Source organism: Sebastes fasciatus, chromosome 7 (assembly GCF_043250625.1).
Source record: "Sebastes fasciatus isolate fSebFas1 chromosome 7, fSebFas1.pri, whole genome shotgun sequence".
Taxonomy (NCBI): domain Eukaryota; kingdom Metazoa; phylum Chordata; class Actinopteri; order Perciformes; family Sebastidae; genus Sebastes; species Sebastes fasciatus.
In genome coordinates this window covers 25,616,003-25,629,539 of record NC_133801.1, presented here as the reverse complement: position 1 = coordinate 25,629,539, position 13,537 = coordinate 25,616,003, and the positions used below count along the sequence as shown (strand labels likewise).

Genomic DNA, 13,537 nt, shown 5'->3' with positions numbered 1-13,537 from the left:
CACATTTTTCTCTGCTCGGCCCCCTGCTGGAGGAAATGAGGTAAAGAAAATCTATCTATCTATCTATCTATCTATCTATCTATCTATCTATCGATCTATCTATCGATCTATCAAGATGTAGAACAAATTGGACATTTATCTTATTGACCTTTTATTGTTTCCTTTTGTTTTTATTCTTATTTATTTATGTAGTTATATTTCTCTATAACATGATTTTTTTTTACTGTCTACACGATTTCATATTTTCATACTTTGCTTGTTTTTGTGATATAGTGTGAAAAAATAGAAGAAAAGAAAATGTGTGTCCTGTCCGTCAGTTAAATATAGTCGACAGAAGAGGGCGCTCTGAGCCTCTTCTCATCATCTCTGCCTCGTTATAAACACAACACATCTGTCTGTCTGATACACACACTGTAAAATAATTAAATATAAATATAAAAACATTTAAAAAAAGAAGCAAAATATATACAGCATTAAATGAAAATAACATAAACATGATACATAATACTATTATATAAGTTTCTAATAATCACTTAACTCAATTATACTACTAATATTATTTAATATGTAAGGTTACAAATAGTTAATTTTGTACAGGTTTTGCATTCTTAACATGTAATTCAATATACTCTTCCCAGTGGTGTTAAAAACAAAAACAAACATTATTGGCATAATAATAGTAGACTTTATGGTAGAACAGCTGCATTAGATATTGTTTCCTTTTGTTTTTATTCTTTTAGTCTTCTTATTTATTCATGTGTTTATACTTTTCTATTACACGATTTTTTTTTTACTGTCTCTACAAATGTCATATTTTCATACTTGTTTTTGTGATATAGTGTGAAAACATAGAAGAAAATAAAATGTGTTTCCTGCCCGTCACTTAAATATGTCGACAGAAGAGGGCGCTCTGAGCCTCTTCTCACTCATCTCTGCCTCATTATAAACACAACACATCTGTCTGTCTGATAGACACACTGTAAAATAATTAAATATCAATATAAAACATTTTTAAAAAATATGTAAAATATATACAGCATTAAATGAAAATAACATAAACATATTATTATATCAGTTTATAATAATTACTTAACTAAATTAAACTACTAATATTTCTTTAAATGTAAGGTGATACATAGTTAATTTTGTAAAGGTTTTACATTCTCGTAAACTGAGAACATTTAAGTACTGTACTTAAGTACAATTTTGGAAATGTGTAAATTAAATTGTAGTTTTATTATTGAGGTCATACTTAAAGGTGGTGTTGTACTGGACTACCTTATATTCAGAGGTGTTTTGAATTTGTGTCAACACAAACTGAACATTATAGGCGTCATAAAAGTCAACTTTATGACAAAACATTTGCATTAGTTTGTACAGGTGTAGGAGTTTTTTGTCTCTCTAATGGTTCCTTCATACTGATCATCTGATCATCATACTGGCCATCAAGAGATGCCTTTCTAACTAGACTTTGTTGTTGTAAATGATGGGGGACAAAATCCACAATCCTCGTTCTGTTTAAAAATGACTTGTATACAGTTAACACAAGGCTTCATCAGCCTGGTTTAGTCCAACCAAGTGGGATCTTTTTAGTCCCCAAATTCTTCTTTATGCTTCCTCAACAGTGTTTCATTGTTGATGAAGCGAAAAGTCGAAAAAAATGAAGAAAAAAAACAACTTCTTTGCTCTCCCATTAACCATATCATGACCCCTCAGATTTATCCTGTGACCCTTTACAGGGGACAGACGACTAGACTGGGAACCGCTGAACTAAACTACCTAAATTTATATAAAGTAGCTCCACCTCGTCCAGCTACAACAGTAAAATGCTACATGCACATTGTTGCATTAGTTAATGTAATATATTCAAATATATGCTATCAGTCAGTCTGCAGGCACATACATAGTACTTTTACTTTTGAAACAAGTACATTTTGAGATCGTATTTCTGTACTCGTATATATATATATATAAACATAATTCTGAATGCAGGACAATTTTACTTAAGTAAAGTAGCCTATCTGACTGTAGCTTCACCAGGAATCTCAGGTGTGAATGTGAGTGACTACATGAATGTAAAACAGAATAAAAAAAACAAACATGAAACTTCCCTCCTCAGTAGAGTACATATCACAAAAATATACATCAACACTGTGATTTTAAACACTTTTTATTTCTCTCAATCATCCAAAATACAGGGCTCCTAAAAAACAGTTAATACAAGATACAAATTACACACAAATGAATTTACTGTATGTTTGTCTCAAAAATCTCTCCACGTGGCCCAGCTTTAACAAAGAGCTACGGATGTCAGTCTGCTCTATATCTGAACTTTATTATTCACACATTATCTGTTTTTGAAAAGGCACTGTGGTGAAGGCACTGTAGCACAGATCGGACACATTTAAAATAGTCCATTTCTTGGCGTTTGGCTGAAATAGAAAATGAAATGTACTGATCATCAGGCTTTTAAATTACACTGCCAGCACTTGTGATTTATGGCATGATTAGGATATTTAAAGGAATACTTCTCCCACAAAATGACCATCTGTACATCAATTACTCACCCTGTGATACCTTGAATTTGTGGAAAAGGCTCAGGGCTTAGATTATACTACATCAGTTTGTAAAACAGATGTTTTGATATAATTTTTGTGTTGTTAAATTTACTTAAATTCATCAATAATTTTCTCCATTTTTTGATTCTGCGAGAAAAACAAAGTTTACTTCGAGAGTAATTGATATTTAAATGGTCATTTTGTGGGTGATGTACTCCACTGATGGTGTTTACTTGTATTATGACTTGAAATATATCAAAAAGGAATGCAGATTTGAGGATATTATTTACAAAATGCTGTACATCCAATTTTGTTAGGAAAGAGGAGGAAGAGGAAAATATCTTTAAAAAAAAGTAGTCTCTTATGTTAAAGTATTATTTTTGCAAATACGGTTCACACTGCGGGGATCTCTTCTATCACTCCACATCAAGTCTTAACTACTGGTGATAATCAATATCTGTACTGATTGTGCTGCTGCCTGCTCACTGTGAAGGGTTTCTCATGGTGCCCACTGATGAACAGCTTCGGCCCCACTTCTGTCAAATACCAACAGATTTAAGACGAGAACCATAAGAGGACCAGAAGTTCCTTTGTGTTACCAGTTGAATCGGTCCTGTACACAGCCCAGCATCTCTTCAGCCACACATGGCGTCATAGAGACAGAAAGAGGGAGTCTGTTGCTGCTAACAAAAGGAAAACAGCTAGCGTCCGTCTCTGTCCATAGACCGTTTCAGTGAAATTGCATTGCTAGTTTGCATGTTGCTAGTTTGCATGTTTACTGTCTGTCAGATTATGTCTTTCACTTACACCACTGCACTCAGGAGACAAGCTGGGACACATTTGGAATGTTTACATTTACAAATGTGAAATGGTCTATAGGCAAAAAAATATATACCTATCAGCACCTCTGAATCTCACAAATGAACACGTTACCCTGTCTTGTTTGTTTACCTTTGCACGGAGAGAGGCTGGCCATTTCCCATGTTTCCTTTCTTTATGCTAAACTAAGCTTACAGTCTGTTAGCTGTAGCTTCATATTAAGTGCAGAAATGTAATGTTTAAGTGATAGTTTGACATTTAGAAAAACATACTTATTTATTTTGTTGTTGAGGGTTAGATGAAAAGATTGATACCACTCTCACGTCTGTAGGCCGCATATAAATATACAACCAGCAGCCAGTTAGCTTAACTTAGCATAAAGACCAGAAACAGAGAAATAGCTGTAGTGGCTCTGTCCAAAGGGAACTAAATGTGCCAGCACCTCTAAAGCTCACGAATTAACATGTTAAAATGGTACAAAAACAGAAGTGCTTTTGTGGCTTTTGACTGTTGCATTGTACTTTTACCCGTGAAAAGCCACATTTCTGACTTAACAGCATGAACAAGACTGGTCCTTGTTCCACCAAGAGTTCTTTTGTTTTTTTTACTTTGGCATTGAGACGCAACAAAGGAACCTTCCGTCACGAGGAATGGGATCACTTTGAAAAAAGACAAAATGTGTAAACTGCCACCCTAAATGAAAACACAATATTGGTCCGTAAACCTTCCCCAGGTCAATCACAAGGAAACTTTTTGGAGTTGTTGTTATACGTCCCGTTCTGTCCCACAGATGTGTGCCTCCGGGAGAAGAAGTCAGTACGGAGCAGGCGGTAGAAATAAATCAGGATCATAATATTCATCACCATCAAGCTGGCGAAGATGTAAGCACCGTGGTCCAGCGTGGTGTAGTTGTTGATAAAGTACCAGGTGAGGTAGGCCTGGGCGCCCAGACGGAAGACGACGAAGGTGAAGATGTTGATGAATTTGTTGACGTAGTACACGGAGGAGGACTGAGCGGTCATCAGCTTCAGCAACAGCCTCAGGTGCAGCGTGACACTGTTGAACTCCACAAAGAGAGCGATTACGGCGCCGGATAGATACAGCTCAGTGTAGAGGGCGTACAGGAAACACGAGAGCACCTGAAGAGGAGACACGCACAGAGAGGTGGAGGGGTTTTTACAGCTAATGGTCTCATGGGTTGTCTTTGCATTTGTCTTTTATTGTCTGCTTAAAGTGAACTTTATATTCTAGGGAAGAAGCCAAAGTTTCCAAAGATATCAAATATGTCGGGCTGAATTTTGGGAAAATCCACATAAAATGTTTCTTCACGAGTTGTGTGTTTTAACCATTTAACTTGGTTTAAACACCGTACAGCTTTAATGGAACAAGTTGATAAACAATAAAATATACATGTACTGTGTATTATATGTTGTACATGATGTTTTCAGCTTTAAAGTTACTTAAAGGGGTAATTAAAGGAGACTGGATGGTTTTAAGATAAAGACTGAACAAATAGACACACTCCACCATGCCAATAAGATAACAATAGCAAGACTGTTGAGCTCATGAGTTACAATGATCTGCTCGGTGGCAACATGTGGCATTCAGTCTTGTACAGTCCTTTCATTCAGTAAAAAACAATAACAGCATATAAAACAAATCTTTCAGCCTACAAACTTGCAATAAGTTTTTTTTTGTTCCATATTTGGTGACATTCAGAAACACATTTTGGAGCTAAAGTCAAATCAACAAACTAACACCTCACTTTCTCTTCTTCTTCTTCTCTCTCAGTCTTTTACACACATGTGAGGATCGCTTTGACATTTAGCTGAGCTTTACATACTGACTGTGATTATCTTATCTGCACCAGAAATGCAAAAAAAGAAAGTAAACATAGCATAGAGCCCGGGTTGCCTTACCAGCTCATGATGGAGTAAGAATTCCCATGATGCTCTTGCATGTCCTGATAGGATGATGTCACTGGCATCATGCACAAAGTATCCTGAGAGGGAAGAGAAAAGCACACTGTCTTTGTCACTAGTGTGAGAGGAAGACGATGAGAATAAAATGCATTTTTATATTTTACTGTTCATTTGATTTTCGAGTTAAGCTTTTCCTGAAAGTGTTTGCCGTACATCCCGGTCTGTTTGACACAACAGATGCATGTTGATTACAGTACATTTACACATGTTTAATCCACTGTAGCTCAGTTTTCGTTAAAAGCTTATCATCAACGTCGTACAGTATGTATGTTTAATTTTTTACATTTATATCAGACATGTTTTGACACATGACGACACAGTAGCATGTTGCTTTCATTTTGTTTTCTCTTGCCTCTGTATTTAATGGAAGTAGTCTCCATGCAGACTGGCCATATTTGTGTGTATAAGTTAAAAAAGCTTCCGAGTTTGGTGTGATTTTTCTCAGATTGTCACCTCCTTGCTTGGCTTGCCAAAACATCTTTCACGCTGAATCTGCGATCATAACTTTAAGTCCGTTCAAACTGCAGATGACAGAGAAGTTGTTGTGTTTGTACAGTAAAGCCGTGTCACCTCATTGAAGTGACAACAATCTAACAGGTCAAACAAGTGTCAATGTAATATATTGGTGATGAGGTTGGTAAACCGGACAGGTTTCTAACCACAATGAATGTGTTGTTTTAAGGTTTCACCTCACTCCACCATAAAAAAAAAACAATATAGGAACACCGATACCGAAACCAAATCGGATATCGTGCCGATACTGACTCAAATAGCTGTATCGGGTATCAGTGACAATGGAGCCGATCTATTAAATTCAATTCTATTTTTATGTACAGTATTATATACAGTATATACTGGAATTTGAATTCCCGTTTAATTTTTACCAATTTGCTGCGGCATTAAAAAAGTTTACACATGAATTGTAGTTCTTGTTAATTTTGAAGATTTTTACCAAGCTGCTGGTGCACGATTTATTATTTTAATAATAAATACGGTTCAGTAATGTATGTATTTATTTGTTACAATTTGTTTTACAAAGTTAGGAAAGCAATGTTTAAGTCAAGTCTGATGTTTCCTTACACATAAAAGAATGATCCCAGTCACTTCCACACAGTGAGGCATACAGCTTATTAATTAAACACTGGTATCGGATCAGTGCTCTGTATCGGCCGACACCCAAAGCCCAGATATCATATCGATATTTGAACTGAAAAAGTGGGATCGGTGCATCTCTACATGTAATTGGTCAAAAATAATTAGGAATTTCAACTTTAAGAGACAACACATGAAGTGAAATAATCTCTCAGATAAGAGATTTTCAGCACATTCCCAACATGTTGAACCTGTGTAGCTTAAAATAACTGCAGCTTTGAATGTTTACATGTCTCGTTTGTGTAAAGTAGAAGTGCAAACATTTACCTTTTGTTACCCACTATTTGCATCAGTTAAGTATCGCCTTGGGGCTGTTAAAACAAAGTGTTTTGTTGATGTTAATTATTGCAGAAAACTTCCACCAACTACTCACCGCATGTACCTAAACATCTCCTTTTTTTACAAGATAATGTTGAATATATCTGATGATACAATGCAGGATTTCCCTTGTGTCACTTCTTGTTAATCAAGATGTTTGTTGAGCTGATTAAACCGTGTAGGCCTCATTTAGATGCAGGCATTAAAGTGACTAGAAATCCTTTTGTGCCTCTGTATGACTGACTGACACGCTGTGGCTCTGCATTAAAGAACACGACCTCCAGTATCTGGTGTGGTTGGCCTCAGTGGAGCTAATGCTGTTTGCGGTTGTTAGGGCAGATCTCCACAGATTTGTGTCTTCATGGTAACCCATAAAACCTAACCACATAGAGTACAGCTCAATCAGACCACCAGAGTCCTCTGTGGATTATCTTTGGTGTCCGCGGTGATTTAGAGGAGACGCCCATTCGTCTGTTGTGAGAATCAGGTGAGATGGGCGGATCCTTTTCTGGTTTTACTGAATAGCAGCAACTGGGAATGTGGCAGTTATCTGCCCACAAGATACATTCAAGAATGAAAGAAACAATGCAGGCAATCAGCACCTCCCCCACATTTCCCTCCTGTGTGTTGAACTAGACCTGCAACTATTAGTCATAGTAATAATCGTTCTAGTTGGAAGCAAAAATGCCCCCAAAAAATGCTGGTTTCAGCTTCTCACGTGTGAAGATTTGATCCTTTTCTTTGCCATACATGATCTATCTTTGAGTTTGGGACTGTTAGTTGGACAAATGGCATATGGAGACACTACCTTGAGCTGTGGGAAGTTATAACTTTTAATAATTTCATGAAATTTTATAGAGAAAAACAATTATAGCTTAATCAAGGATCAGCAGATGAATCAATAGAAAAATAACCCTTTGTTGCAGCCCTACGTTAAACACTACAAGCAAAGAAATGTCTCTTAAGACTTAAACAGACTGTGTGCAAGTTTTTACATGTATATGTCTTTTAATCGTTTTTTTATTGCCAATGTGTGAACAGGTTGCAACCTAATGCCAACAAACAACCATCCCCCACCACAACACAAACAATGTTATATCTAATGAAGCCCGTCTTGCAAAACAGGAATGAGACCGACTTCGGGGGAAAACTAGGCCTGCGTTCGAATAGTCAAATAATTACGCCCTAACGTCTTTTCCTAACCACTTTTACTTGACCTCAGTGGAAAACGTCATGAGGTCAAGGAAAGATGAGAAGGAGAATTCAGAAGGAGTTAGGAAAAGACAACAGAGGTGTTAGGAGAATTCGACTGCTCTTTCATTAGGCTCCGTCATTATGATGCGACGGCGGCGGATGTTAGTGACGTCAGTTTGCTGTGGTGAAACTACAATGTTCTGAAGATGGACTACAAAAGGCGCTGCTTCTCCCCGTGCGTTATTAAATAGGTCTTTCAGTGACAGACTCCTTCACCTGCGGTGTGTTAAAGAGAGATACCACAGCTGCTCCTCCTCCTGCTGCTGGAACACTCTATCAACAGATAATAAAGGATCATCTGACCTAACGTGGAAAAACATCACTTCATTACCGAGGTTGGGATTGAAATAAACAGGAATATATGATAAATATGAGTTAATTGTTGGAGTTATGGAGAAGGGGTAGGACCATAAACTGTAAGTGTAGGCTGTACTTCTTCCAACTTCTTTTCGAAATATTCGTAATATTTATTTATGTTGATTATTTGTTAATTGGTTGTTTACTGTTCATTTTATTAGTTATTCTTGTTTTGTGTTTTACTGAGGTATTTGTTACATGTTCGGAATAAATAATTAATTAAAAATAAAGTGAAACGAAATGGTTGTCACTGTCCACTAATATTAAACATGAATCCCAATTAGTGTATGAGGGTATGAAAATAATACTCAAGATAAGCATATAGTTTGTTATTATGAACGGCCGAAGGGTGCGTCGCTCTAAATGCTACAGCCGCAAGGAATTGTGGGAAGTTATTATCTTCTTTCCTTTGGTAAAGGATGGTCCAGTGTATCCTCTGCTAAAGGAGATAATAAAAGGAAGCATTGAAGCTCCTTTCCTTAACTTTTGGTGAATTTGAAGGGCTCTTATCATGGCTGCTACTGAGGTACTTCCGGGTCATTTCACTCAGTTAGGAACCTTCCTAAGCAAAAAGGACTATTCGAACGCAACCTAGGATCAACATCAGCCGGGCCTTCAATTCATGGAGGGACATTCGTTTGGTTTTTGGTATCAAAACGGACCCCGAGCTGGCAAAATTCCTATTGGACAGGTAAGCTAACATTACTGCCAAGCATGTGAAATATATAGTGATGTTGTGGTTTTAGCAGACTACTGCAGTATTGTTATACTACATGGTACAAGAATTTGTCAACTACTTTAAAGTCAAAACTGCTCCAACAAATGAAAATCTGCTCAAAGATTGTAGGTCAACCCCTTGAGAAACTCTATGAATCAGCCTATCATAATAACATCTTAAGGCTGGCTAACAACATCGTCTCTGACCCCAATCATGTTTTGAACAGTGAATATCAACTGTTACCATCAAATCGGAGATACAGGGTTCCACTATTTAATAAGGTTAGACTGAAGCACTCTTTTTTGCATCAGTCAATCCTTAAACTAAATATGGAGCCTAATCCCAGATCAAATGTGCGTTAAAGGGCCCTGAATATCGTCTTCTGTGATTGTAATGTTTAAATGTTTGTATCCTTGTTTATTGTCTTTGTCCTTTCTGTGATGTTGCAAACGGAGCTGCTGTGATGCAAAACAAATTTCAGACCTGTCTGACAATAAAGTATAAAGTAAAGTATAAAGTATAATGTTGCCAATGTTAATCAACATGATGCCGGTAAATCACGCTCAGTCTTGTGTGTGTCGTCTCACTGTTTCGACCGATGCTCGCGAGCACGAGCAACAGGACGCTGACTGTCGTTGACTTAACGGCCACAGGTGTCACTGTTAAAGTGGCAGTAGGCAGAATGTTTTTGGCATCGTTGGGCAAAAATTCCATAATAACCTTTCAGCATATTGTAATTCAAGTGTTCTGAGAGATAACTAGACTCCTACACCTCCTCATGACTCTGTTTTCAGGCTTTAGAAAATCTAGCCCATGACGGGAGACTTTGACCAATCACAGGTCATTTCAGAGAGAGAGCGTTCCTATTGGCTGTCATCCGGTCATGTGACCGGAACTTGGCGTTCCTTCAAGCCATCTCAACCTGATCTCAACATGGCTGCCGGGTCACAAACTTTCTCATTTTACAGCTAAACCGTGCACTACAAGGTGATTCTGAAAACATTTGAGGGGAGAAATATGCATTAACGTAACATAATATAGATTAATATTTGATCAGCGCTGCCTAGTTTCTCATAGACAGCAGATGGACAGCAGACCTCAGATCAGCTCTAACTGCTTGTTACCTGTTTCATGTACTACTGTCAGGGTATAGCATCCGTTTTATAAAAATAACTTTTTTAAATCTTATTTGCTCCAATCTCAGCTACTTAAGCTTTAACAAGCAATTTGTGATTCCTACATATAGCCCCTTTAATATTTGTAGAAACATTTCTTTCATTTTGCTTCTTTAATTACATATCCTAACTTTGCATTTGTTTTACTTGTTAGGCTGAAGTGGCATTCTTTTCCACGATGCCTTCACTGACCTGTTGAGATGCAGACGAGCAGATAGGACAGAGGGGTGTGGTGGTCAATGTTGCTCAACGTCTCTGGCGAAAGCACGCAACTGGAGAGAGGGAGAAATGTTATGGATAGATGGTTATGTATCACACATACATGGGCTGGAGAGAAAAGTCGGACTAGTCAGACACCTTCACATCAGGTGTTCAGGCTTTTTTAACCCCCTGACCAATAGATATCCCTCCTTATAGTAGTTGGAGAAATTGTGCAGTTAATTTTTTAACATTTCATTTTAAAACTAGCTTCTATTTGTTTCTACATATCATAAAATAGCATTATTTCTACAATTTTACAACTATTTTTTTCTCTGATTTTGCATTGCTCTTTGCCACTTCTTACTGCTGTTGTGGGCACACCTCAAAAGCAAAGATCCCCTCCCTGTATAAACACACCAAGACAGATTTATTGTTAATGAATGAACTAATGTGACAAGCAGCGTACTGTTTCCTTGGCACTACTTTCAGTGCAAAAAAATCTACTTTTAAATTACTTTCTACTTTCTAATTCACATGTTACACATCAATAAATAGCGTGCAGAAAGCCTGAGAAATCTCACTCTGATCCCAAGTCTTAATGTCAAAAGTTGAGTCACGCGCACTCCCCACCCCAAAAAATAGTTTCTGTGTCCTGATGCTTTCATTTGAATGCTTGAGCCAGCAGGTTTTTCCAGTTGTTACATATCTGCAGGCTGTGGCTTGAGTAACACTGACTGTTTGCTGCATGTGAGGCTGAGAAGATTTATTTCTTGACAAACCTCTGAGTGTGACACACATTCACAAGTGCATGCAAATAGCAATGTGGCTCATACTTACTGTACAGTGATATTTCCCTCCCCACTTAAAAATGCCATTCCCTCCCCCAGCCCTCACCCTGTCTGTACATGCCCTTCCTCTTCTTCTCCTGGCTGCCACAGACTGTCACTGCTGCACACACACACAGCCCCACATCATGTGGACTGTGAATAGACAATGGTGTCCCAGTGTGTGGATGGATAGAGATAGATGGGTGAATAATAGGCAGATGTTTTGGATGGAAACTTACCAGGTCAGGGCCCAGGGCCCAGTCAGCATTGAGTGCACCAATGAGACAGAGAGGTTCCTCCACTTCCAGGTTCTTTCCCAATCCTGCTTCACAATTTTGGGCACAGGCAGCCTCTGCAGCAACTTGTGGATCACCCTGAAAACCAGAGCAAACAGCACCACTGAGGGGCCTGTGTGACTCTTCAGCACAGTAACCAGGGTGTCCATCCTCCTCCTCCTCCTCCTCAGACCCCTGCTCTTCCTCTCTGTGCCTCTCTGGAAAGCTTATTGTCTACAGTTGCCTCCCTTCTTCCTCCGTCCTGGATAATATGCTCTGGTATGAGATGGGAGTGTTCTCCAGCACAGATCCTGTTTTTAAGTTGAGTTCTAACTAAATCTTTTCTTCAGCTTTTTCTTCTCAGTTGTTTTCCAGTCGAGGGGATCCTGTCTGGTAGCAGCTCCTTCCAGTGAGACGGTGTTTCTGCTAGTGTTTTACGCGCTCTCAGCTCGCCTGACTGTGTGGAGAGAAGTGGCGAGAGGAGGAGTGTTGCTGCTGCGCCCTTCAGCCACAAAAAGAAGGAGGGGCAGGAACTGTGATCACGTTACACAAGAAACTAAATCACAGAGCATGGCTGCCCAAACGAGATTTTGGGGTTAAGCGTGTCCGAAATTACCCATTTAAGTGTTGTAAACAGCTGCTGAGTGATAACTTCACATGATATTGATCTTGCCCAGTTATGTTGGTTTTTTTAAGTTTTCTTTTTTTCTTCTATTTTTTTTATTTTTCTCTCCATTTAGATTTATCCATATTTCATTTTATTTTATTTTGTTATGAGGAAAGGAAAGAAAGAAAAAAGAAAAGAAAAAAAAATATATAAATTATATATATCCTCCTGGGAACCGACTTAAAAAAAGATTCTTCCAATTACTTTTTTGTGATTTCCTTCCTATTTAGGGTTAAAAGAAAATCTTAACAATTTAGGCTTGTTAAACTTTATTTTTATTGTCCACTGTATAGTGGACTACATGACTATTTCAGTGTGAAAATACAAAAACAAATGAACAGATTATGGCTATAGAGTGATATTAAACCAAGAATACATTAAAATTGATTAAAAAAAACCCACACATGCCATATCACTGGAAAGTCTAGGATGTCCTCTTTACAATACACCAGGGGTTGATGGAGTAGGTCAAAAGAGTGAGAGGATATGCATGTGGACAAAATGTCCACTACAGAGGACACATGTCAATGGGCTGGGTCTCAGGAGGATATAAGAAAAGAAAAAGAAAAAAAAAACACCTCAACTGGCCGGTTATGGGCCATGCTGCCTCTACACCACCTGGGCTCCTCCTCCATCTCCTCTCTCCTCCCTCCAATGATTCTATGGATAGAAAAGGGCATAAGCCCTGAGCTATGAACCAGGCTGACGAATTTACGATCTACGATCTGAGTGATAACTTTCATGGCTAAACCAGCGCCGCCCTTTCATAATATGCGCATGTGTGCGTAAAGCCCCCTTCGTCTCTCCGCCTCATGCATCTCATTTATTAGAGATTACCGATCTGATATCAGTGTTTAATTAATAAACTATAGGCCTCACTGTGTGGAAGTGACTTTTATGCTTAAGGCAACATCAGGTTTGACTTTAAACATTGCTTTCCTAACTTTGTAAAACAAAAGTGACCAATAAATACATAAATCTGAATTTACTTAAAGCTGCAGTGGGTAGAAATGGAGCAAATAAGATTTTAAAAAGTTTATAAAACGGTCACTATATCCTGACAGTAGTGCATGAGACAGGTAATCTGAAAAAAAATCATGTGTCTCTGTGTCCTCTGGTGTGCTCCAAATGACATCTGCAAGATTTCACAGACCGGAGGAAAACAAACAATCAGAGCCGAACTGGAGCCTTGCCGTCTCTGAGCAGCTGTCAATCACTCGGGAACTCCTATAAA

General features: G+C 38.1%; 1 protein-coding gene and 1 long non-coding RNA gene across 2 annotated transcripts; both read right to left on the bottom strand.

Moving 5' to 3' along the window:
- Positions 1-2,154: 2,154 nt before the first annotated feature.
- Positions 2,155-12,209, bottom strand: tlcd1 (TLC domain containing 1). Its single transcript, XM_074639947.1, has 4 exons — positions 11,601-12,209; positions 10,526-10,605; positions 5,297-5,379; positions 2,155-4,516 (listed from the first exon to the last, which is right to left on the bottom strand). The coding sequence occupies exons 1-4, from the start codon at positions 11,804-11,806 to the stop codon at positions 4,112-4,114; spliced, it is 774 nt and encodes a 257-aa protein (XP_074496048.1). The 5' UTR covers positions 11,807-12,209; the 3' UTR covers positions 2,155-4,111.
- LOC141770449 (uncharacterized) lies at positions 6,959-10,514 on the bottom strand. Its single transcript, XR_012594568.1, has 2 exons — positions 9,032-10,514; positions 6,959-7,979 (listed from the first exon to the last, which is right to left on the bottom strand). It is a non-coding gene; the product is annotated as an uncharacterized LOC141770449 (long non-coding RNA).
- Positions 12,210-13,537: the final 1,328 nt, after the last annotated feature.

What these genes read in the sequence shown, in the direction of transcription:
- tlcd1 (XM_074639947.1), bottom strand. Translation starts at nt 11,806, where the DNA reads ATGGACACCCTGGTTACTGTGCTGAAGAGTCACACAGGCCCCTCAGTG. An exon ending in GGGCCCTGGGCCCTGACCTG is followed by an intron (nt 10,606 to 11,600) that starts GTAAGTTTCCAT and finishes CCCTCTCTCCAG; the next exon opens with TTGCGTGCTTTCGCCAGAGA. An exon ending in TCTTACTCCATCATGAGCTG is followed by an intron (nt 4,517 to 5,296) that starts GTAAGGCAACCC and finishes TCTCCTCTTCAG; the next exon opens with GTGCTCTCGTGTTTCCTGTA.